We start from the raw sequence: 26,090 nt of genomic DNA on the forward strand, positions 1-26,090 counted from the left end.
TAATTTATTTACAAGCAAACTAAATATTTTATTATAAAATGAATGATAGACTTAAGGAATTGAAAAATGTAACCTTTTAAATAAATATTTAGATTGCTCGCAAAAGCATTTTTTGATAAAATTTTATGCTTTTATATTTCTAATCAAATAAAACAAAATTTTATTTTATAGTTTAGGTAACATGATGGAGGATAAGCGAACAATAATCCAAGCAAAGTTATGAAGTAAAGTGTAGACTTAGAAAGCCAACTCAGTGATTAGTCTATGAACCTTGTCCCAAAATATTTTTAAGATGATATATAGAATTCAAGAAACTTAATTGAAAAAATTAAAGCTAATACCACATAGTTAGAAGAACTTAAAGATGAATACTCTTAAGCTACCAGATCAGCTAAAGAAAAAGGTAATTATTACATTAAAAATGCTATTTATTCTCAAATAGTTAACAAAAAGATAAATAAGAAGTTTATTTGATAGTTGTTGATTTCATTTAATATAAAATTAGAATTAAGCGAATTGATTGACATGAATTTGACTGATAATACAAAGTATGTAAATTAACTGAAGGGTATATTAGATAGAATTGGTTTAGATGTCAAGCAAGCAAAAGAAGATAAGGATGTAAAAAATATATTATATGTTCATAATAATATATTTTTATTATTATTTATGAAATATTAAAGAGACAAGGTGATGCATAAAAGAAATAAAATCTATATAATTAAATCGTATAAGCTTCGCAATAAACCTTACTTGAATCTTAAAAAGCTTAAGATGCTGCTAAAATAGCTTTGAAAAATAAAACATCTAGATAAATAAGATTAATTTCTCCTGATATGACTGATGAGTAAATTGAAGAGATAGCTGAAGATCCAAACGTAAGATTTAAATTTTGATAGATTGTTTTCTTATTATAATTATTTTTTACTAGAGGGCTTAATAAATATTTTAATAAAAAATGTTTAACAGTGCTAGCATTCAACTTTAAAATGCAGTATCTGACGTATAAGATAAATATAAGGACATCCTTAAATTGCAAAGAGTAAATTCTAAATTTTAAAAAATATTTTTAAAATCAAATTAATTTTTAATGAAGAGTATTATGGAGTTGCACAAAATGATGCAAGATCTAGCTATGTTAGTCGCATATTAAGGAGAAGTTATAGACAATATAGAAGTTTTAGTTGAGTAAACTGTGAAAAATGTTGGTAAAGCAAATAAAGCTCTTACAAAAGCTAAAGAGCATCATTAATCTGCTAAAAAAGTAAATATTATTTAATAAAAAAATTTTTATTAAATATTTTTTAATATTTAGAAAATGTGCATTTTATTAGTTATAGTTGCTGTCGTTTTAGCCATTATCTTAGGAACTACTTTAAAATGAGTGAAAATATTAATTACATTTCATTATAAATATAAAAAATTATTAAAGCTTAAAAAAACATTAATAAATTTAAATCTATTTATCAAGCAAGTATATTATATATATTCTTATATAAAAATGGGTATTTATTCAAAAATTTATTCTTAAATTATTATTTAATTAATTAATTCTTTCTTTCTTTTTAATTTAGGCATTTTTATTAAAAAATAAAAAAAATCCGAACTCCCGGGTTCGAACCGGGGACCACCGGATGACTACAAACTTTACAGTCCGATGCTCTTCCAACTGAGCTAAGTTCGGTTCGGTGAATGTTCTGTTTTTAATTGCAATATTTTTTTAATTTATGATTAATATTACAAATATAGCATATGTTTTTTAACAAAAAAAAAAATCCGAACTCCCGGGTTCGAACCGGGGACCACCGGATGACTACAAACTTTACAGTCCGATGCTCTTCCAACTGAGCTAAGTTCGGTTCGGTGAAAATTTTAATTATAATTAGAATATTTGATTAACTATTCAAAATAAAAATTATTAAAATAATATCAAGATACGAAAAGATAAATAATTCAATTACACAAAGTTGAAATTGAACAAATAAAAAATCCAACCAAAATTCAATGAGCAAAAAGCTTTAAAGTTAAAAGAAATTTTAATTGCTATATTTATTTACATGAAAATTTATTGAGGAATTAAAATTAAATATATTCTAAGATTTATCAATTAAGCAATCTATTACTTATTTAAAATTGATTTTTTTATCAATTTATCATCTGAAAATAATCATAAAAATTTATTTATTTATTACTTTGTTGTAATTATAAAAAACATTATTCTTGAATTATTTTTTTTTGAAGATATTAAAAAATAAATTACAAAAAAGCAAAAATTATGAAATCAGAAAATAAAAATAGTGAATGTTTATTAGAAATTGAGAACGTTTAGCAGTAAATACATTTAAAAGTTTAATTAGGACAAACATTCATTTATATTTTAGAATTCCATAGCTGTCTCCAAAGGAGTTATTTAACAATCAGTACAAAGAAATAAGGGTTTAAATGTAGAATTTAACATGTACGAATATTTAAGAAAGCGGCTTTTACCAAATCACAAACTTTCTAAAAAAGATTAGTCCAAATAAATTGGAGGTTCTCTTAATTAATTTGGAATGGTATATATTATATAATTGAAATATACTTTAACTAAATAATAATATAAACTTTTCCATAAGATTCATTTTTTAATAATCACAAGTTCTGAAGGACTAGCTGAAAAGCTTCGCTATACTTTCGAAGAAATATTTGAGTTGAGAAAAGCCGTAATTAATTACTTAAAAATACAAACTATATGAATTTAGAAAATATATTTTTGATTTAGTTATCACCTTTGATGAAAAAATTAAAAGTTTTTTAGCTTAATTTGAACAACTGGGGCTATTAAAATTTAGGGCTGATGCCAGATAGCTGCTTTCCTCGTTTTTTTACAGATATTTACTAATAAATGGAAATGATGGAAGAATTAACTATCAATTTAAAAAGGTAAAATTTTCAAAATAATATCTAATATATACTCAATCATTTTAAATACATCAACAAATAAATAAAAGCATAGACCACAACAATTCTACAACTAAAATAACCTTGTTCTCAATTATAGAAAATATAAAATTTGACAAGTTAAGAAAGCTAAGCATTGACATTGAACATCCAATTAACATATTTGCATAAAATAGATTTTAAGTAATTGATTAATAATTAGTATATTTTTCTTTGATAGCAAAAAAATACTAATTGAATATGAAAAGCCTTCCTAATTTGAAGCAATGTTTTAGAAGATAGTAGAAAAAGGCAAGAGTTTGCAATCTTTAAAATTAAATGTAAACAGGTAAGTTGTATTACTGAGTATATTCATTTACTTTTAAATTTTTTGTCATTAAAATTAAAATAGATTTAATTTGAGTATGAGATCGTTTCAAATCCTAATAGAAGGTCTAAAAAATTTTGAAAATTTAGAAGAAATTGGACTTTATTTGTTATAGTAAATCTAATTAATTTGATTATTAATCAGCAAAAAATTATTTCTAAAACAAAAAAGAAAGAATGAAATAGAAAATGAAGAGATCATTGAGTCATACACTGAGCTGATTAAAATAATTTTTAATTTACCAAAAATAAAGTTTATAGAACTTCAGCATGGCCTACATAGTATTGAGCAAATAAATATCTAATTCATCTAAAATTTGACAAACTTACTAGATTAAAAAACCTTATCAATGAAAATAGTTTCATTTAAGCTAAAAATAGCTTCTGCAAATTACTCCCAATCAGATATTTATCTAAAATTTTTAATAAAATATGGTCGAATTTTTGGCAGAGGCCATGAAGAATTTCCTTTTGTGATGTAACAAGTTATTATTTACAAAATATTTTACTTATTTTATATTAATTAAAAAGGAGAATGGGTGATAAATAACATTCAATTTTTCAAAAGGCATATTATTTTGGAGTAGCTTCCAGAATTTAGACTATCTGTATGATAAATTAGATTTAAAAATATTTAAGTAAATTTAGATCAGATATTATTTATGACATACATGACAAATGCTTTTGATTTAACAATATAAACAATTTGTTTTTAAATTATTTAAATAAAAATTATTTTTATTAAGAAGCTTTTCGATTATATTCTCTTTCTTTTAATCAATGAAAATTTAGTAAAGATTTTTAAGAGATATTTATTTCTTCTATTAAGCAATTCTTTATATATTTTTTTAAATGAATGAAAGTCAAGTAAAGATTTTAAGAGGTATTTCTATAAAGCTAGCGTTTACCAGTTTATATGAATAAAGAAGTTAAAAAAAGATTGAAACCATTTAGTTTTTACTATTTTTTAAATTAAATATTTATTTTTTAATAAAAATATTAAAAAAACATTCAAAAATTAAATAAGCAAATAAATACATATTTACAGTTTACACATTTTATTGCTAACTTAAAGAGGTATTTATCTTTATTAATCAAGCACTACTAGTTTATAATTTTTACTTTCAAAATTAATAAAGTAAAAGCAAATTGAAATAATTTTAACAGTTTTTAAAAAATATATTTAATACAAAAAATAAAAATCAAATAAAATAAATTTAAGTTATTTTAATAAATCTATTTTCTAAAAAATTTATTTTATGAATTATTATGATTAAGCAAATAAATACATATTTACAGTTTACACTTTTTTTACTTTCAACGAATTAAATAAAGTAAAGAAAGAAAGAGTCATTTACTACCAGTTTATTATTTTTGATTACAAAATTAATAAAGTAGTAATAAATTGAAACCATTTTAAAAGTTTTTTAAAATTATCATTAATAAATATAAAATAGAACACTTAAAAATTAAAGAAAATTTAAGCTATTTTAATAAATCTACTTTTTCATAAAATTTATTTTTTGAACTAAAACGTATTTTTATTCATATTTTTGGTGATATATAAACAATTTTTATTTGATATTCAAGCTTAAAAACACTTATTACTTAAAATTTTTGATTTTTCTAAATAAGGATTCTAATGTTTGCAAAAAAATATTTAAAAAGCAAAAATAGGAAAATAGATGAATTCAAAAAACTTTTGTAAAATTTAAAGCATTATCAAAATAAAATTGTGTTAATCTACTTTAAAAATAATTGAGAACCCAATAAATTTTAAACGATAATTTAATTGCTAACTGTTGATTTCTTTTAAGAATATTTTAATATTTTTTTAATACTAAATTTTCAATTTAAAAATTTTTATGAAAAGTGTACTAAAAAAATGTCAAAAAGAAAATAAAATTTATTTTTAGAAGAAGATTGTATGAGGCTAGACTAGAGTAGGATATACAATTAATAAGTAGGTTTTTAGTTCGATTATAATTTGGAATAATGAAAATTTAATCAGTTTACTTGATTAATTTTATATTAAATTTAATTTACTTGAAAGAAATTTTAAGGTAATAAGCTCTTTTTTTAGCAGAAATAATTAAAAACAAAGGATATTATAAGTCCAAAATTCAAGTTAATTTACTGATTATTTTTTTTGATAATTAATTAAATATTTTATGATTAAAGGCTTGAAATAAATATATAAGTATAGATAGAGGTTTTTCAATACCAAAAGGTAGAGTTTTAAACAAAAGCACATAAATTCAGCCTACTCAATTTTACTTCAACTAAAGCAACATAGATATAGATTAAAAAGAAACCACACTTGATCAGACGAAAAGTAGAAATATTGCTGATAGTTCTAGTCTATCTATATATTTTAAATGATAATCTAATAAGATCATGAAAAATTGCTACTTAATAAGTGGCTATTATGCTTTAAATCTAAAAATATTGAAATGTCTTATTAACTTTAAAGGAAAAAGTATTTCCCTGCTAAGATTAGTTATTTGATTATTCTATAATTACTAATTCAAAGTCTAGCGCTCATTTATGCCATTATTTATCATTAAGGCTAAGCTAGGCTAAATTATCTTATTTTTTTTTTCATTGCTATAGACATCATTAATTTGAAATTAATGGCTAAGTGCTTCGATAAAATACTTATTATTGTATAGTTAAAATCTTTTTTAAGTCTTATCTTCGCTGTTGAAGTATTCTATGTCCAGCAAGAATTAAATATACCCTCATGCTATTTCTTGATCTATTTTCTTGGATATATATCCATTTGCGGTAAGTCGCACTTATGGTACAATCAGATATTAATTATAATAGTATTGCTAGTTTATTTCTACGCTAGAACAGATTAAATATTATAAATAGGAAATATATTGATATATATTCTATTTTAAGTCATAAAAATCTATTTTGAGGAAAAAGATTAGCGCCTTTAGTACTATGACTTATTTAGAGAGAATAAAATTAATGAAAATTTTCAAAACCTAATAAAAAATATTATTCCTTGTGGCTTATTTGTATGCTCTAAGCCTAGTTAGTAAAAATAAATAGTTAAAAATATAATTGATCAAGAGGAAGTGTAAACTAAAGATTAAGTTTAATCTTAATTTAATGATCTGTAAGTTAAATTTGTAAATCGCTAATGTATGCAAGATTTGGATATAGCAGATGGTCAACACACAATAACGAAAATAGAATAATTCAAAAATATCAACAAATACAAAACAATATCGAATGCCCCATTAGTTGATAAAAATTAAACAAATAAAACAAAAATAGCTAATTTAAATTCAATTGATCAAAAAAAAGATTTCACATTAAACTAAGTCATTTATGACTATTTAAATACTAATATCAATGACTACATCAAGAGTATAGAAATGAAAAATAAGCCTGAATAAACATTCTTGAATGTTCCTTATGAAAATGGTTTTTATGAGACAAAGTAAATTAATTTAAATTTCATTTTATTTTTTTAAAAATATAATTCTTTGAATAAAATATGAATTATTTCATATTCATTTAAATATAAAAAATGTTTTTAAGAACAATATTTCAATGAAAATATAATAAAGAATAATTTTTATTGATTATTTTAAATCTAAGATATGAATTATTTCAATACAAAATTATTATTCAATCTTTGAAATATAAAGAAAATGTTTTTAAGGACAAAATTTAAATGAAAATAAAATAAAACATAATTTTTTTTATTGAATATTTTAAATCTAAGATATGAATTATTTCAATACAAAATTATTATTATCAATCTTTTAAATACAAAGAAAATGTTTTTAAGGACAATATTTAAATGAAAATAAAATAAAACATAATTTTTTTTATAGAATAGTTTAAATCTAAAATATGAAATTATCTCATTCAATATTTTAAATACAAAATAGAAAATGTTTTTTAGGATAATATTTAAATGAAAATAAAATTATTTGAAGTTAATTTTTATGGTTTAATTCATAATAGTAAATTTTTTTAAAATTAGGTTTTTTGATATAAAACTTGTTAATTGTTAATGGGATAATACAGAAGCCTGCCTGTGTGTATTGATAAACTTGAGTTAAAAAGTTTTAAATGAAAGATAAAATTAGCTTGAAGAATATTAAAAGAGAATGATGTCAACAATAACACACAATTTAAAGACACCTTTAAATGGAATTATTCTACTATTGTAGAGTCTAATTTAACAAAAAGATCAAATTCCAGAAGAATTATATTACTAAATTATTGATATATATACTAATAGTGAGCTCCTGCTTTGTATGATAAATGATGTAATTGATTATTCGAAAATATAATCAGACAGCTTTAAGTTGGTCACACAAAAATTTAACATCAGTAAGCTCCTTTATGAAATCAAAGACATGTATGCTACATAACTCGAGAAAAAATAGCTTTAACTCATATTAGACTATGAAAATTTAAAAGATTTTACATTTAACACTGATTATGAGAGACTAAAATAAATTCTTGTTAATTTGACTGGAAACGCGCTAAAATTTACTTTTGAAGGCTATATTAAGATTGTTATCAAAGAATCTAACTTAGACTCAAATATTGTAGAAATACAAGTCACAGATACAGGAAACGGAATTTCTAAACACATAAAATAGAGTCTACTCCAAAAAAAAATTACTGATAACCACAAACATAAATTAGATAAACAATCAGGTAGGCAGGAGATTATTTTATTCAAAAAAATTAACTTTGTTAAACAATTTTTTATTAAAATTAGGTTCGGGCATAGGATTAAACATTTGCTAATAATTAGTTGAAAAGTTAGGTCCACATTCAAAGCTATTTATTTAATCAGTAGAAAAATAAGGCACTAAAATTTCATTTTATCTTTATAAAAATTTTAATCGGAATCGATTGGCTTCTCAGCAAAATCATGTGCAAAAATCCAAACAAAAGAGATTTAGTCTTAAACCTTAAAACTTTTCTATGAATACATTCAAGTCTGATATATATTCTTATGAAGATAATCAAAACTCTAACAACTTTATTAAAATAAATGATAAACTTTAAAGCAATTCAAACTATGAAAAGAAGAGAGGTAAAAAAGAGACTTTGGCTATTCTTGGAATCAATAATCCGATTAACAATCAACAAATGTCTACAACTGATAATTTAATTTCTTAATTTGGATTTTAGATACCTTCACAAGATTAAATAAGATAATAAAAATAATCTATTATTAAATAGCTTATTGATGAGAAGCAAAAGAAGGATTTTCTCAGAGAAAGCTTCGAGTCATACTAGCTTCATGAAAATGATGAGTTTAACTAGATAAATAGCAAAAATATCAATTTGTTAAATTAAGAAGATTTCATAAAGCATAAATTATCGGTTGATATTTAAAATTTGAGAAAAGCAAGCGTTGGAAGGTAGAAAAGCACCTCAAAATTATCAGAAAAGAAATCCATCAGCAAAACTAATTCTGAAAACAGGAGATCTTAGAGATAAACGATATCGAAATCATTTATATTGGAAAGTGTTGGAGAAATTGAAGAATTCACACTAGAGTTAAAGCATAATTTCAATGTGAACAAACCAAGAAATAAAGTAAACAGTATTTATAATCTGTTCTCTAATACTAATGTATTAGGTAAATTAGATTATTAGCTTTAGGATAAAAAGTAAGCATCATATCTATGCTAAGATGAAACTTCAAATAATTATTTATTGATTCAAAATATGGAATAAATCAAATCAGAACAAAATACTCTGATTAACAACCATCAAAGTAGCTTGTAATCTCCGCTTTCACAAAATTTTAAGTTCTTAAGCATAACAGAATAGCCACTTCTAACCAATATTGAAAGTCCTTCAAACCAGTATTTTGCTTCAAACTTTGCGTAATAGTAGTAAATTAAATATTAAAAGTCTAAATTTGATTAATTTAATTAGAAAAACTCAGAAGATAATGTTTCTAGTGATATTGATGATTTAAAAAATAGTAGTTCTTAAAAGTCTAAAGATTAGCAATTCTAAATAACCTAATACATAAATGAAAATCAGAGCTAATATAAAGATAATCAATCTAATTAAAAAAGATAAATTGAAAATCACTAAAATGTTTCAAAATTAATTTATTAGGAGCTTCCAAATTCAGAAGAAACAAATAAACACTAATAAAATTCTTAATATGTAAATAATAATAAGACACAATAAAGTGTTAATAATAATCAGACACAACATAGCAGAAGCTCGAGTTCTTAAATGAATTTAAGTTAAATTAATGTCAAAGAAAAAGATGCAAAATTTAATACTCAAAATGATGAAACAAACGATTAACATAACCCCAAAAACTATGAAAAATATATTTTTAAAAGCCATAGAAATAATTTGAATTTTTAAAGTGAAAAATAATTTTAATTTAAAAAATTTATACTTCAAAATGATCAATTTAAATCTAATGATTCCTCGAATACTTACAACAACGAAACATACGATGCAGAATAAAACTTTAACTATTAAGACTTTGATAATTAAAAAAACTAGAATAAATAGTAAAATGATGTTTCTGGCTTCAAAAATCTATTCTAGAAATAATACTCGATAAATTTATTGTAATAAGTGCCTTCTAAAAGTGACTGTAAACTGCATAGAACTATGTCTGAAAAGTAAAAATATTCAGAAGAGCATTCAAATAACTAAATAATTCAGAAAAGCCTAATTCAAAGTTATAGAGAATTATAAAAGCATGATCAAATTGTGCTGTAAATTAATAAACCAATTAATAGTAATTTCAATGAAGTGAATTAAAAATATCAATCACTAAACATAGCAAACATCACTAGAGATCATGAATAGTATATTAAATAAGCTTTAGAAGGAAAAAAAATACTTATTGTAGATGATACAATGTTCAATGTTATTGCTTTGAAAGCTCTTCTAATGAATATAACAAAAAATTCAATAGTCATTGAAGAAGCTTTCAATGGTAGATAGGCTATGCAAAAAGTACTGCAAAGCTAAGAATTATTTGATTTAATATTTATGGATGTGAATATGCCTGTTATGGATGGATTATAAGCCACAGAAAATATCAAACAAATTGACCGTAATAATAAAATAATTATAGTTACTGCATTTTCAGATGAAACAAATAGATCTGAATGCATAAGTATAGGTGCTGATGGATTTTTAACAAAACCAGTAAAAATTAAAGATTTAGCTACTCAAATATAAAGTGTTTTTAAATTGTACAACAAATATTGAATTAAACAAAATAATTAAATTCTTAATTATAAAAAGTGAGTTAATTTTGCTTAAACTTTCTTGATAACTAATTATTATATATTAAAATTAATTAACTACTAAATTATTAAACAGCATATAACAAAAACAAATATGTAAAATTTTATATTATTAACTTGTAAATTATTTAATAAACAAATAAATCATTTCTTCTAGATAAAATTAACTTTTATTCATTTTTCTTTTAATTATTTATTTCATAAAAATAACTTTAATTATTCAACATAGTTCAGCTAAATTACAATTATTTTTACTTTGAAGTATTTTTAAAGTAGAAAAAGCAAAATATTAAATCTTGACTTTTAATTTGAATGTTTGATATAACTATTTGATTTTTAAAAGTTTAAATTATTTTATTATTTATATAAAATATCTAAAAAAATTTAATCTTTGCAAAAAAAAAAAATCTAATTCCAACATTTAAAATATTAAATTTATGTTTATCATTTTTTTTATGACTACTTTGTAAATAAATTAATAAAGAATGTTGATTTTTCAAATAGCAAATTTATTATTTAATTGTTAAATTAATCTTGAAGAAATTAATATTTTTAACATTCTTTAATTAAGTTTTCAGTGGAAAAGTTCAGTTAATCCAACATATAATTAAATTTAAAGGAAATTTTTAGATCATCATTTAAATTTTGATTTTTATAAATTTTAAAATAAATTTTTATAAATTCATTAATCTCTGATAAACTAGTTAAAAGAATGATAGAAAAAATATAAATTATTTATATCTAAGAAAAATAATTTTAATTAATTCATTTATATTTTGAATATAAAATAAATATTTTTTTGTATCATTTAAGATGTAATTTTTAAAGGCTAAAACATATAAATAAATAATTGGATTATTTAATTATATATTTTTTTGTAGATAAATTACTATATCTATAAAATTACTTTTAAATAAATAAACACTATTATAAAAATGAATGCTTTCATTCAGTCAGTCAGAGTACTAGAAATGATTTTAGATTATTTTTGCTACAGAACTATAAACAGATTCACTTTTATGGCTCTATAATTCTTAAAGCATTCCAGACAAATTGTATTTCTCTAATGAACTAAGGATGACATTCTCACCATCAGCTGTAAAAATTTAAGCAAATGAATGCAATAAATAGTCAATTCCTTCCAAAAGACCTAGGATTAATCTTGTATCTTATGTATTCATAGACCTGATATATTTTCCCATAAAATCACTTGAAATAATTTTTTTCATTTAATTATGATTTCCTCCCTTAAAAACTTATATTGCCACATACAGAATTTCTCTTTTTACCTAAGTATTAAAAAATTAAAATAAAGTATTGTTATTATAAAATATTTGCTTACATCACTGCTTTAATAATCAAAAGTATCTAAAAATAATTTATATATTGGATGGTCCATGACATATTCTATGTATTTTGAATTAGTGCAAATATTACTGACTGACCAAGCTATTTCTGCTTTAAATATATGACTATCTCTATAATATTCATATAAGAGTTTAAAGGCATCTAAGATATTTTAATTAAGCAGATCTTCACAGAACTCATCAGGTCCAGCGATTACGTTAAATATAAATCTAGATATTATTTAAACAACAATAATATCAAATTTTGAGCAATTATTCATAATAAATAAGAATCTTTCTATCAAATTGACATTTTTTATTTTTTGCAGCTAATAGAAATAACTAATAAGTGCATCTTAAGTGTTTACAGAATCTAAAATATTAAGAACAAGATTTCTTGTTGTTTTAACGTCCTATGATTCATAAAACTTTTCATCACAAGCTAAATCGAAACTTATTTCTATAAGCTTTTTAAACTATTTGATATAAGTATTTGAGTTAAAAATTAATTTAACATAAATATTAAAAACAAACAAATTACATCTTTTGTGCATATTTTGCTCTTAAATTTTCCTTAATTTTTTTCTAGAAAAACAGATATTAGCCATATGTAATCTTTGATTCCTTCATAGTATAATTATCCATAATTATCTGTATTAAGCTTATCGAGAGAATGAATTTAGAATAAAATATCAATTAAATTTTGCTCATATAGCATTTCTTTTAATTTCTTGTTTCCTGAAATTAAGTTTCCTGTCATAAACAATCCCTTTTAAATTATTAAATGAATAAACTTCAGTTTATTTAATCGTTTATTACATATTCTATTATAGTAGATTCGTTTGATACAAGTGAATTTAGCACAACATTGACTACTCTGTTATTGATATAACTTTAAAGAATTTAGTTATCTGCATAGAAGAGAGATCCTAATAAGTTATATACATTGCTTTGTAAATAAATAAATTCTTTAAAAATTTCTTCTTCTAAAATAGGTAGTATCACATCAATAGTGCCAAGTTTTAATGTCTACTCAATAAGGTATTAGTCGTTAGATTTTATATCTATGACAGTTTCTATAATATATGTACAATAATCATTCATTTGTTCAATGAGCTATTCGTTTAACTCAATTCTAGCCTGCTATAATGATGCTTGAATAGAATTTAATAATTGCTAAACATATAACATTCTATCCTAAAGCAAAAAAAAAGTAAATATTTTAACTGTTGATTGAATAAACAAGTGAGTACTTCTTAATTGTTGAAAGTAGTCCTATGCACAAATTCTTTATTAATTGCTAAAATTGGTTTACTTCTCGACTTAGCTAATAATTCATTCATTTTCTTTTTTCTAATTTCTACTCTATAGTTTTCTTTCTTTTTAGAAATGATATCCCTATAATCATATTCTTCTTGTTCGTGCTACTGTTCGTTCTAATCATTTTATTCGCTTTGATAGCTTGTTAATTTATCAATTTATTCCATTTTATAATTTTATAATTTTTTTTTTTTTTTTTGAATTATTAAAAATAATAATCAATATTAATCTTTTTGGCGCAATTTAAATAAATTATACTAAATAAATATCTAAATCTTGCTTCAATTTAATCAGAATTAAAAATTTTTACTTTTTTACTATTTTTGATATTATTTTCCAATCAAAAAAAAAACAAGTCATTCATAAAATTTTATGTTTGTTTAAACTAAATTAAAATAATTTTGCTTCAAAAATACACTGCAAAATAAAAAAATCTTGAACTATTTTTAATTGAAAATTTAATAGAAAGAATATTTTTAAATTAAACATTATTTATACTTAAATTTCACTAAAAATTCAATAGAATAATTTTTTTTAAGGGAAATAGAAAATGCATCATCAAATATTTTTAAATATTATTTATTTATTATAAAATAAAGTTTTTAACTATTAAAATTTTAATCTTATATTCTTCAATTGTTCTTTTTAGAGCCTGGTTAGCAAATTTCTCTCACACTCTTATCGATAGATTCAGCAAATGCTTCCAATCCAAACTTTTCGATAGCCCTCTTTCTGCCGTTTTGTCCCATCTCAGCTGCTTTAGAGGGATTCTTAGCAATCCAATCCATTTTTTTTGACCAATCGGATGGATTACTTTATAAAAGAAATCCTGTTTCACCATCAACAACACTCTCCTTTGGGCCACCACTATTGCAAGCAAGTACAGGACGCTTCATATACATGCATTCAACAGGAACTATTCCGAAATGCTCGTTTTCTGGTGTATATAATACTGCTTGAGCAGTTTATAATAATTAAGTTCTTTCTTTGTTTGAGATACTAAATTTAAATACAACTTTGTCTTCCACATTTAATTCTTTAGCAAGAGACAATAACTCCTTATGGTGTTCAACATTTTCAGCTATTCTTTCATCATATCCTCCAGCAATTATAAGCTTAAATTGATTATTAGAAGCTGACTCCTTGACAAATTATGCAAATGCTTAAATAGCTAAGTTAATATTTTTCTTACGTTCATAACGGTTGAGTGACAAGAAAAATGGGCTTGCCTTTGAATCTACTGGTGCTGATTATTTTATAGTATCATCGAAGCTTGAAAAGTCTATTGCAGGATATAATATTTCAGGATTATTATATTTACTAAGATATTTGAATGATCTCTAGTAAACTTCACGTGTAAAATTACTATTAACTAAAATTTTGTTAGCAAATAATAAGCTGAATTCTTCTATGTAGTCTAAAAAAAATCTATATATCTTTTTCAAAATAGATCTTCTTTCAACACAGAGCAACTTGTCAGGATAATGACAGTAAAAAAGGCATTTTCTATTGAAAAGACGAAGTAGAGGAACTGCAGGACTTACCTGATTTATTTATTTATTTATATTTTTAAAAGAATTATATTAACAAAATATTTGAAATATAATAAACAAAATGTTTGTTTAAATTATTCAAATGAATGTTTCATGTCTAATTTTATATCAAATAGATAGCATTTTTAATTATTTATTATATTGTTTCAACTTATTTAATATTTTTTCAATACTAATCTCTGACTTAATAAATCCATATTTAACAAAATGTATTTTTACCTAATCTACAATGACTACATCAAATTTAAACCCAAAGCAAATCAAATATAAAGTACAAAAAATGACTCTAATAGTAGCACAGAGAGCCCAAAGTTTACCAAATATTGTTTAAGGTACTATGGCTCCTCTCACTTCGACGGGTATAGTTCCATCTATTGTTGCTTAAAAGCAGTGCTTAGGATCATGATATGGAGTGTAGATAATTACATTATGCCCTTACTTTTTAAGAGCAACAGCCATATTAACTATTAATTATTCAGCTCCTCCTATACCTAAATCAGGATGAATAAATCCTATTCTCAACTAAGATTTACTTTCTGACATTTTCTCAAAAACCTTAAAAGAATTTTTTCGAAATAAAATTTTTTTCTGTTGAAATAAATAATTTACTAAAATTAAATATATAGAAAGCTTTTAGATACTATTGATAAATAACTAAAATCAAATTAAATATCATAAAGCTTTCTACATAATATCTATTTGATATTCATAAAAAATTGACATCAAAAAGTAACAAACAAAAGTAAATATCCTTATATCAAAAGATTTTAATTTTTTAAAACATTTTACAAAAACTCTTTTAAAAATTAAATTATTTATTTATTTATTTATTTTCATAACAATATTAAGTAATTAAGATTGATATAAAGGAATACTACAATTTACTTAAAAAAATATTAAAATGAAAATATATTCATATTCAATATATATCATATCAGATAACACACATAATTAGTTAATTATTTATTTATTTATATGTAGGTTAGTAAAACTATATTAAATTAAGTTTGTTTTATCAAATAGATTGATAGTTGAATAGAATCTAATCAAAAATAGCAAGACTCTAAAAAAATTCTTCTTGAGAGATGCCATATTTTTCATATTAATATAAATATGCTTTTTCTCTATACATTTAATGAGCTCTATTGGAAATAGTTTAAAGTGGCTCTACACAAAATTACGAATTAGAAATCATCGATATACTCTTTTCATTGTTATTGAATTGATGTGAATCTTTATAGTACCTATAATTTACCCTCTAATTCTTATAAATTAAGGGCTCTGCAAACATTTCAAACTTTTATTTTTAAACATCTATCCCTCTCCCAATTAGTATATTTCCTAAACTCCTAATACCAGAATCTATCTTTTTACTCCAATTAATATTACTTTCCATACTATTACTTATTTACATTTAAAATATCCTTTTTTCTAAAGCAGACCACTAATCATTTTAAAAACTTTTACTAGCATCAGGCATTTGTGGAACATTTCTTATACTCAAAATTTTATATCTTGGATCTGTTAGTAACAAATCATAAATATCATTAAAATATCTAAAGTTATTTTGGAGGCTAGAAAAGTAATTAACTTGTTATTACTAACCAGATGAGTTTTTTTGAGACTCTGGTAGTACAGGAAAGAGTACAGAAGAAAGCTGATGAGCAATAACCTATTACACACAAAAAAATATTTACCAAAATATTCTAAATTTTAATGATATTTATTATTACTCTATTCATTTCATTTAAAGAAGGTCTTTTAAGATTGAGCAGCTTATTGCATATTTCTTCAATCTTATCATTCTCAACTAAAATAATCCCATCTGTATTTTAATATAAGCTTGTTATTGTAAGGACACAATTATAACTTTAGAGTATAACTTCTCCTGTCAAATGTGGAGCAACACATACATTCATTTTATTTAACTCAGGGTATTCATCATTTATCATTTCAAGTATAAACGACCCTAATCCACTTCCAGTACCTCCAGCCAAAGATTATAATAAAAATATTCCTTCACAAAAGTCAATTTATTCTAGCAATTTTTAAAAAGTTTATAGAATTTTATCTCTACATTTTAATCCATGTACATTATAACCATAAGCCCAATTATTACCAGAACCTTCCTACTATGTAAAACAATTTGTAGGATCAAATTCCCAAACATCATTTTAATGAGAATTCAAACAAGATTATACAACCTTAAAATTAAAAAGCAAATTTAGTCTAATATAAATTCTTTTTAAAAAATAAATTCAATCATATTTTTGAGTCGAAATGTGTTTATAAAAAATGTATAATGTAATAAATAATATTTTGTTATTTTTAAATTGTTTATATTTTTTTAGCAAGGGATTTTAATGCTTTTGATTATAAGAAAAAGATGATATTTACCTTAGGTTCCATATCAATTAAAAGTGATTTAGCATAATTTTTAACACCTGATTTTTCTTCTTTCTAGTAAAAAAATGTGTCTAAAAGTGTTGCTTATGCAGCAGGAGATGAATTTTAGCATTCATTTATTAGGAAATCATAAAAAGAATTACCAAGTTAATTGCCACACTATCCTAATTGTACACATACTATCGACATTATACAAAATAATTAAAGTTAAAAAATTAAAAATTGTATCTTATTTTTAATTTTAAATGTTAATTTTTAAAAATTAAATACGCTCTTTTTTTGTTAAAATAATAGATTTACTTACTTTTAGTGCAATAATATAATTTCAAAAAGTATTTTTTTAAATTAATTCTAAAATGTAAAATAAATACATATTTTATTTTTATTATTATCTTACAATATAAAATATTAAATTAATCTAGTTAATAATAGATCATATTTTATTTACTTTTTTCATTAAAATATATTAGTTTCTGATAATTATTACTGTTTTATTTATTTGTATAATTAATTTAAATTGAGTAAGAAATACTTAACAATAAAATAATTTGAAAAATATTTTGTCAACGTATAATAATTTATCTAAAAAATTATTATTAAATCATATTACTTGTATCCATTTTTAAGGAAATCATAATTCTTAAATTAAATTAAGTGTCTAATCTATTTACTAACCTGCCTAATTTAATAATTAGAAGTTTTTTTTTTCTTTAGGTTTAAATTATTTTTTGTATTTAAACTAGTCTTTACAATTGCTAATTTTTTGAATTTTTATGTGCCATTAAAAATATTTTAATTTTATAAATTAAATTTACACATTATAGATTCAGTGATTTCTTTAATCTATTTAAAAATACAAAATGCTAGTTATTATTAAATTAAAAAATTTAATTGAAAGCTATTAAAATAGTGACTCATAATTTCACCTTATAAGATAAATTATGTCTTTTGAGTTAGAAAATTTAATTTTAATTTCAATTTTATTAAATAATGAAGAATTTTGTTTTCTTTAGTTCTTTATTTATAAGCTTTAGTACTTCAGGCTTGATGTTTATTTCCTAATCGTATCAACTAAAAAGGTATGCTAAATTGTATTTATAAAAAAATATTGAATTTTATATCTAAATTCTTTTTTAAAGATTTGAAAACCACTTAAAAAATGAAGTGTTGAGTGACATCAGTAAATTTAAACTAGTTTAAAAATAAATATAAATTAAATTTAATTATTATAGTTTCAGTAATTTTTTTAATGTATTTAAAAATATAAAATGCTAGTTATTATTAAATTAAAAAAATTAATTGAAAGTTACCAAAATAATTATTTATAATGATACTTCATAAAATAACTTAGGTCTTTTGAGTCAGAAAATTTAATTCTAATATCAATTTTATAAAATAGTGAGAATTTTCTATTCTTTTATTTATTTATTAAAAAGCTTTAGTACGTCAGGCTTGATGCTTATTTCCTAGTCGATTCAACTAGACAGGCATGCAAGTTGTTTTTATAAAAAAAAATGAATTTTATATTTAAATTCTATTTTTTTAAGGATTTGAAAAACACTAAAAAAATGTAGTGCTGAGAAATATTAGAAATCGTAAACTATTTTAAGAATAAATATAAAATGAATTTTATCATTGATTTATTTTATTGAATAAGATGGTGTATTTCTTTAGAATTTTCATGATATATTAAAATTTACAATAACTAATTATAAATATCTAGTTTAAATAATTGTTGAAGAATTTAGAGAAGAAGGAAGGATAATCAGAAAATTTAATAAATGCCTGAGTTATTCTGACAATCACACAAATTTAATTGTTAATATATATATTTATGTAAATCAATCAGTTTAAATAAAAGCCTTTTTCTTTACAAATCTCCTTCTAATTTCAACCAAACAAACATATTTTTGTAAATTTCAAATTATTTTATTAAAAATTCAAAACCTTGTTTGGAGCTGCTTGATGTATGACGAACCTTCACTGTACAAGTTTATAGATGTTACAGCAGTCATGTCTGTATTTAAATTTATTTGTTTATTAATTCATCACTTATATAAGAAAGTATATATTTATATAAATCTTGTTATTTTTTCAGTGATTATTATAGATAATGTCATAAATAATAGTTTTTGTGAGCTAAATTTACATTTTTATTCTTTGTAATTGAAAAAAAAACTTTTAAAAACCAAATTAATATTTCATGAAAACATTTGTTAGAGAAAAGCGAATTAAAAAGAGCTTATATTTATTTCTAATATATAATTCATATTTAAATTTTTAACATTTTATTTTGAACCTTTGGATTTATTTATTCATCTGTGAATAGAACAAAATTTAGGAGTAATGTTTTTTTTGTGAGATAGAGAAAACGAGAGATTTGCATCAAATTTTTTTAAAAAATAATAATTGACAATTTCAATCAGGTATGTATAAGAAGAATAAATTCATCTAATAATTTATGAATATAAAAAATAAAAAGTAAGAGTTTGCTTGATTGCTTGCTTGATTAATCAACTAGAAGAGGTGAGAAAGAAGAAAAGAAACAAGTAGTTTGATTAATAATTTATATTGACAGACAGATAGATATATAGATAAATAGATAGATAGATTGTTCATATCAAAAAAAAAAAAAAATTGAATATTAAATCATATTCAGCAATTAATTTGAGAGAGTAGTTTAAAAGTGAAATTAATTGTCTAATTCTTAAATATTGACTGAGTTGACTAATACTACAAATGCATATATTAATCAAAGTCAATCGAGAAAATAAAATCAAAAAGTATTAATTAATTTATAAAAGCACACAAAAAAAGCAACTTAGAACTGCTTTCAACTTCATAATCAGAATAAAAGATAAATAAGTAAAAAGAAAGAAAAAAAACTAATTAATTAAAAAGAAGACTACTTTATAAATATATATATATATAAATCATTAGCATAATATCAAATATGAACAATAATGAAGATCTGAATAATTAAGCAAAGAGGGGAAGAGGACGCCCCAAAGGATCAAAGAATAAACCTAAACTCGGACAAGAAATTTAAGTTTAGAGGAGATAACAGTATGTTTTTTATTGATTGAATTAAACAACCTTTATATATGCTTAATATCTGCTGTTATCAGCATGTTTGCATCTATGAAAAAAATTTAGCAAATTGGTAGCAGCAGTAGCTTATCATAGGTTGATAAATGAATGAATTTATATTTACATTTTTTTTAAATATTTCAAAATAAATCAGGTCTTCATCTATTAAAAAAATTCCTCCTAAGATCTCTAAAAAAACTAATAAGAAATAATTAGACACTTACTTTATCATTAAACCAAAAACTGGAGGAAAGTGCTACTATTAAACTGAAATAATGGTTGATTATACTCCTTATAAAGAGTAAGCAAATACCCTTCTATGATACTAATTATGTCGTTTTACCTCCTTCTCTCTCTTTCAGATGTAGCTTTTTCTTCATCCAATGCTAATTATGGTTGGTAGCTTAGCCAAACCAGCTTCTTGATAATCAAAAACAAAAAACCTAATTTTACTACCAAGAAAATTCAAAAGGGTAATTAGAGTAAATTTAAAAAGAGAAAGAAAGAAATAAATAAATAAAGAGTGAATAAGTTAGTGATAGAGCAAGAGACCGATAGACATACAGAGAGAGAATGAGAGGAAGAACTACAAATATTTATATATAAAACACATTTTCGATTCTAATATTATATTTTTATTAATAACTGCAGACATGAATGTTAAGAAAAGGTGAGTATAGTGCCAAGACTTAACACAGATAATAAACCTCATATTCCTGGCTTTATTATGGATATGGATAGGGTAAATCTATAATTAATATCCTTTATTATCTAATATTTTAATTAACCCCCCCTTCTCACTGATTTTACTTTCCTTAAACTAGCATATTACACAAAATCATTCTCATTATTTCTTCTTAATAATTTTCTCAAGAGTTCATTTCTCTACCTAAATTTATATTTCTAATTAGTCTAATTCTTAAAATTGCTCCCTGAATAGTAGCGAGTGATTTCTAAATTAAATTGATTGATTTGCATGCGTGTTTAGCTTGCTTTATCTATCTATTTCAAACCAAATTTTCACAAAAATATAATTTAAGTGATTAAATTGCATCTTACATTTACATATTTCAAAATGAAAAACGCACATCATTAACCATTTATTCATAGTTTGGTTGAAACTAAGCAGCTGCTTACAAATATGTATGTATTAATCTCAAATCTAAATCAAATGCTAATTATTTAGATCTTTATCTAAATGATTAGTTGGCACAAATTAGAATATTATCCATAAACATTTTTAAAATGAAACTTAGAAGCTAATTATCTTTAAGAGTCATTATAGCTAGTTGATTTAACTAAGAATAGAGCTAAATAAATTATTCCAAAATTAATAAAATGAATGCTGAACACAAATATAAATATGCAGCCTTTATTCGCTTTTTGAAATTTTCTCCATGATTAATTTGCTAATAAATGGATGGATGAGTGAGCGAGCGAGTGATTGAATTTATAAAGCTTGTTTTAATATAAAATTCTTACATAGTAGAACAATTACTTAATAATAAAAACCTATATTTGACAAGATAAATATGAATTTTCAATTAGATCTAGGAAGAAAAAATGAGAGAAATGAAATATTTTAGCATAATATGTGGAAGTTTAAATTAATTGGGTCGTTATTTTTTGGTTATTTCTGAACTCTTTCTGGCACAATTTATATTTTTTCAAAAAAAAAAATCAAAAACAAACAAACAAACTCTATTTGTTCAAATAAAGAAGGAGATAAAGATTTTGTCCAAACAAAAAATATATTAATAAAAAAAATACAATAAATAACATATTTTAATTCTAAAATTAGGGTTATTATGAGAAGCATGATTAACGCTACAAGGAAGACCATGAAGCCAAAATATCTGATTACACCAAAGCAAAAAGCAGACTAGTAAATTTGTTATATTTTTCACTTATTTTAGAATTTTATGCAATACACTGATTTTGTTTGGTAGCTTTATAAATAATTTAGCCTGATACAAAACCAAGCGCAAATAAATGGAAAAAAAAAAAAAATTGAATTTGATAACTTGATCATGAATTTAGATCAAAAGGGTTTATTTTATAAATCGATTGATTGATTGATTAATTTATTTATTATTTAATTGATTTACTTGATTTTCACTAATTAATTTGGAAGAGTATTTAATTTTAATTGAGAGGTAAAATCAGCAATAACAAACAAATAAATAAATAAATAGATAAAGAAGAACGTGCTTTTAATTTTGTTTTTCTTATCTTAATTTTATATAATTATAATTGCATTAAATAGCAGGCATATACACATACACACACACACAAAAACACAATTAATTAAATAAATTAGTAAATAAAAAAGCAAATAAACAAAGAATCAAACATATACACACAAACAAATTCATTCTTTTTTTTATCTATTTTCTTAATTAATTTACAAATAAATAAAGAATAGCGCTATTCATATATTTGATTATTTCTCTCTCTGCCTTTCTTTTTGATGATTTTTTCTTCTTTCAAAATAATTAATTAATATTTTGAAATAAATTAATTAAGTACCACCAAACTTAATTTTTCTTTTTCTTTTTATTTTTCCCTTCATCAATCATCTAATCATAACTCTTACACATAATTGATCATTTAATTTGTTTATTCATTATAATTTTCTTTTACTTTTTCTTCTACTCTTTTATTATCATCATCATTCTTGTTTGTTTGCTTGTGCATAAGATTTTCCACTGATTGATTGATTGATAACAGAGAAAGAAATTAATAATTATCATTTCTTATTTTTTAGCTTTCTTTATTTACTCTATTCATCGCGCCCCACCTACTTACTTTATAAACTCTTTCAAAATTCAAAGAATTTTAATTTACTTCTGTACTCGCTCACTCGTTCGCAAGTACCAAACACGCATCAGTGCATTTCCTAATTTATATATTAGCTTCCTCTTTAAATCTATTCTTTATTAATTCATTTTTTTCATTTATAATCAGTATCTTCCAAAACCTGGCAAAAGACATAATTACTGCTGTGTCTGCAAGCAATCATATGATGACTATCTTGATGTAATATTTTATTATATTTTTATTTTGCAATTATTTTATATTAACTTCAACTGTAAATAAAAAAAATTTTTAAACTGCTATTAATCTTAATTCTGTTGTTTACAACTAATTCTCAAGCAATTAAATCTATAAAATCAACGAAAGCAAGCAAGCTAAATTTTTTAATATCATAAAAGATCATTTAAATTGTTGAGTAAAAAAGCTAAATGATAAAAAACTATTATATTTAAATATCTAGCAAGCATCAAATTTAAATAATTTGTTTTACAAAGCTTCAAAGGAAGTTGGCTTAAGCAGATAAACTCAAAAAATAACTAAAATAGACATATGTTCGTTCCTAAAAAATCTATATTATCAAAAAAATACACAACTTTTTTTGAAAAAACGAAAAGAGTAATAAAGATAAATTAATAAACATCAGAGATTGAAAAAATAATAACATTAATTAAAATGAAAAGCTCAAAATATGTGAATGAAGAAAAAGCGAACAATTGATAATTTTCTAGTGATCAAAAATATTTTAAATGCCTTGATATACAATCAAAAACAAAATACATTAATAAATCAATCAGCCAATCTATTTATAAATAAATTAATTAAAAATTTGAAAAAAGCAAAATAATAAATTTAAATATTATTGTAAACCTTTTAAAATTAATTAAATCAAAAATAGCAGTTTGAAAATCATATTATGATTAGAAAATAAATTTTAGCATAACTTAATTTAAGCCTTTTTTTAATATAAACAATAAATAGCACGTCTAGTCTAATAGTCACAAGAAAGCTTACAACAATAACGAATTCACAACATATATCATGAATATAAGCAAGTAGTACGAGCATAACCATAGAAACATCAATAAAGCTTAAGAGTTACCTGATTAATAAACTGATACTCTTACTCAAGATGAGGATGACCTCTAATTGATTGGATTCACTGATTCATCCACTTAAAAGTTTGGGTAAAAAATCATTTATTTATCTATTTATATTCTTTTTGATTCAAAAATAAACAAACAAAATTAACCAGCCAGCAATCATGCAAGAAAAATTTGAATACTTCCTTAAAAATTATAATATTTCTTATCTTTTTTTAAAATATTCTAGAAATAAAATCAATGAAAAACAAAACAAAGGAAGTCCTAATCAATATATTAATGGAAATGCCTATTAAAACTAAACTCTGATAAAAAAAGCTTAATCATAAATCAACACAAATGATATGAAAGGTCATACTTATATTTAAAAATCAGTAAGTATGATTGCCAAAACTGGACCTATTATTGAAAACAATTTCGAAAGAATGGGTGGATAATATCCTAATCATTCTACATAGGCTGCTTGCTTAGGTTTGAGTACCAAAACTTCAAGCACAAACTTCTATGCCTAAATGCAGATGAGCACTAACTAAGCAACCTTCCACTAGGTTCCAACTTTCCCCACTAGTGATGAAAATTTAGTTATTTAGGAAGTTATACCTAATTTAAGCAATAACAATAGTCACAACAACAGCTTAAATAACATGAGTAACAACAACAATAACACCAACAACCACCAAATTATTAAGAATTCATTCATAAAGCAAAAAATAATACCTGCTCACACTACTGTTAACAACAACCTTTAAGCTCCTGGCTATATTCTAAATATGAAGAGAAAGGCTGAAAACTACCCTCAATATAACGATACCTTGGAAGCAACACGTAAGTAGTAATTTTAACCAAAAATAATTGATCTCACCGAAGATGGAAATGATTCATAAAAACACTCAGCACCTCTTATCGCCACTTAAAATCAAACATAAAACCGCATGCCTTCAGCCAACAGCCAAATGATGTATTATCCCTTTGTCGTTTGCAACGATTGAGAATCTAAGAAGTTGAAAAAGGTGCAGAAGAGTGACAAGATAAACAAATCTCTTATTTTAATATATTGATTAACATACTTACATAATAAATAAATAAATACATTCACACTTAAATAAAATGATTAACAGATAGATAGACAGACAGACCTAAGTTTAACATTAACCAAAAAATAAAAATAAATAAATAAAACTACAAACCAATTAACATATTCTCCTAATATAAATACTATAAAGTTTCTTTTGACTTTTTACTCTTTTCTACTTCCTCTTTTTCATGAAAACTCATCCACCCACCCACCCACCCATCCAACCAACAAACCAACTATCGATAAATCCTTTCATTCTCATATTAGAAAGGAAAAGATATAATTAAATAAACAAAAAAGCAACAAACAAATAAACATTTATATTTATCATAAATCCACTAATAAATATAATAAATAATATATATAAAATAATAATTACCTTAATATTTCTTATATTTATTAATAATATAATTAATTTTAAAAAGATTTAATACCATCTTTCTCTTATTCATTCTCTCTCATCTCAATGAGAACAGAATGACTGAGCAGGTGAGGTGGCTCATATTTAGTGTTTAATAATCTTCTTGTTTATTCAATTCATTATATCTTCTCCTCATAATTAATTAAAATAAATACAGTTTCATTCAATTACAAAGATCTCATCAAACAATCATAAGGTCTCTTTCTATTTGTCATTTTATTTCATTTTATAAAATTTTAAAAATATATATTACTAATTTTTTATTTGTTTGTATCTTTTTTTTATCATCATCCATAAAGATTACACTAATATATTAGTTTTTATTTTACAAATTTAAAAATATCCAAGAAATGATTTTATTTTTTGAAAG

The 26,090-nt window shown here is 22.6% G+C and overlaps 7 protein-coding genes across 7 annotated transcripts; 4 read left to right on the top strand and 3 right to left on the bottom strand. All coding sequences in view use genetic code 6, as the record gives it.

The window, feature by feature from the left end:
* Positions 1-38: 38 nt before the first annotated feature.
* On the top strand, positions 39-1,384 carry TTHERM_00335890 (SNARE domain protein; the record flags this gene model as incomplete). The annotated part of the gene is made up of 7 exons (XM_001017557.3): positions 39-68; positions 172-403; positions 506-621; positions 684-878; positions 932-1,042; positions 1,097-1,264; positions 1,316-1,384. 7 exons carry the CDS (start codon positions 39-41, stop codon positions 1,382-1,384), a joined length of 921 nt encoding a protein of 306 aa, XP_001017557.1.
* Positions 1,385-2,275: 891 nt separating this feature from the next.
* On the top strand, positions 2,276-3,994 carry TTHERM_00335920 (hypothetical protein; the record flags this gene model as incomplete). Its single annotated transcript, XM_001017558.3, has 9 exons — positions 2,276-2,331; positions 2,382-2,555; positions 2,639-2,702; positions 2,762-2,922; positions 2,991-3,123; positions 3,189-3,268; positions 3,332-3,421; positions 3,479-3,784; positions 3,838-3,994. 9 exons carry the CDS (start codon positions 2,276-2,278, stop codon positions 3,992-3,994), a joined length of 1,221 nt encoding a protein of 406 aa, XP_001017558.2.
* Positions 3,995-5,684: 1,690 nt separating this feature from the next.
* Positions 5,685-10,554, top strand: TTHERM_00335940 (response regulator receiver domain protein; the record flags this gene model as incomplete). The annotated part of the gene is made up of 3 exons (XM_001017560.2): positions 5,685-6,763; positions 7,316-8,001; positions 8,066-10,554. The coding sequence occupies 3 exons, from the start codon at positions 5,685-5,687 to the stop codon at positions 10,552-10,554; spliced, it is 4,254 nt and encodes a 1,417-aa protein (XP_001017560.2).
* A 991-nt stretch (positions 10,555-11,545) lies between these two features.
* Positions 11,546-13,425, bottom strand: TTHERM_00335950 (importin subunit alpha, putative; the record flags this gene model as incomplete). Its single annotated transcript, XM_001017561.3, has 5 exons — positions 11,546-11,881; positions 11,935-12,414; positions 12,480-12,707; positions 12,758-13,135; positions 13,192-13,425. 5 exons carry the CDS (start codon positions 13,423-13,425, stop codon positions 11,546-11,548), a joined length of 1,656 nt encoding a protein of 551 aa, XP_001017561.2.
* A 465-nt stretch (positions 13,426-13,890) lies between these two features.
* On the bottom strand, positions 13,891-15,354 carry TTHERM_00335960 (alpha-1,3-mannosyltransferase ALG2; the record flags this gene model as incomplete). The annotated part of the gene is made up of 2 exons (XM_001017562.3): positions 13,891-14,802; positions 15,031-15,354. The coding sequence occupies 2 exons, from the start codon at positions 15,352-15,354 to the stop codon at positions 13,891-13,893; spliced, it is 1,236 nt and encodes a 411-aa protein (XP_001017562.1).
* Positions 15,355-15,826: 472 nt separating this feature from the next.
* Positions 15,827-17,406, bottom strand: TTHERM_00335970 (tubulin/FtsZ family, GTPase domain protein; the record flags this gene model as incomplete). The annotated part of the gene is made up of 3 exons (XM_001017563.3): positions 15,827-16,483; positions 16,545-17,015; positions 17,209-17,406. 3 exons carry the CDS (start codon positions 17,404-17,406, stop codon positions 15,827-15,829), a joined length of 1,326 nt encoding a protein of 441 aa, XP_001017563.1.
* A 2,764-nt stretch (positions 17,407-20,170) lies between these two features.
* Positions 20,171-25,213, top strand: TTHERM_000336019 (hypothetical protein; the record flags this gene model as incomplete). The annotated part of the gene is made up of 7 exons (XM_012797977.1): positions 20,171-20,283; positions 20,462-20,608; positions 20,959-21,049; positions 22,109-22,192; positions 23,275-23,346; positions 24,103-24,308; positions 24,454-25,213. 7 exons carry the CDS (start codon positions 20,171-20,173, stop codon positions 25,211-25,213), a joined length of 1,473 nt encoding a protein of 490 aa, XP_012653431.1.
* Positions 25,214-26,090: the final 877 nt, after the last annotated feature.

This window comes from Tetrahymena thermophila (genome assembly GCF_000189635.1).
Source record: "Tetrahymena thermophila SB210 genomic scaffold scf_8254610, whole genome shotgun sequence".
Taxonomy (NCBI): Eukaryota; Ciliophora; class Oligohymenophorea; order Hymenostomatida; family Tetrahymenidae; genus Tetrahymena; species Tetrahymena thermophila.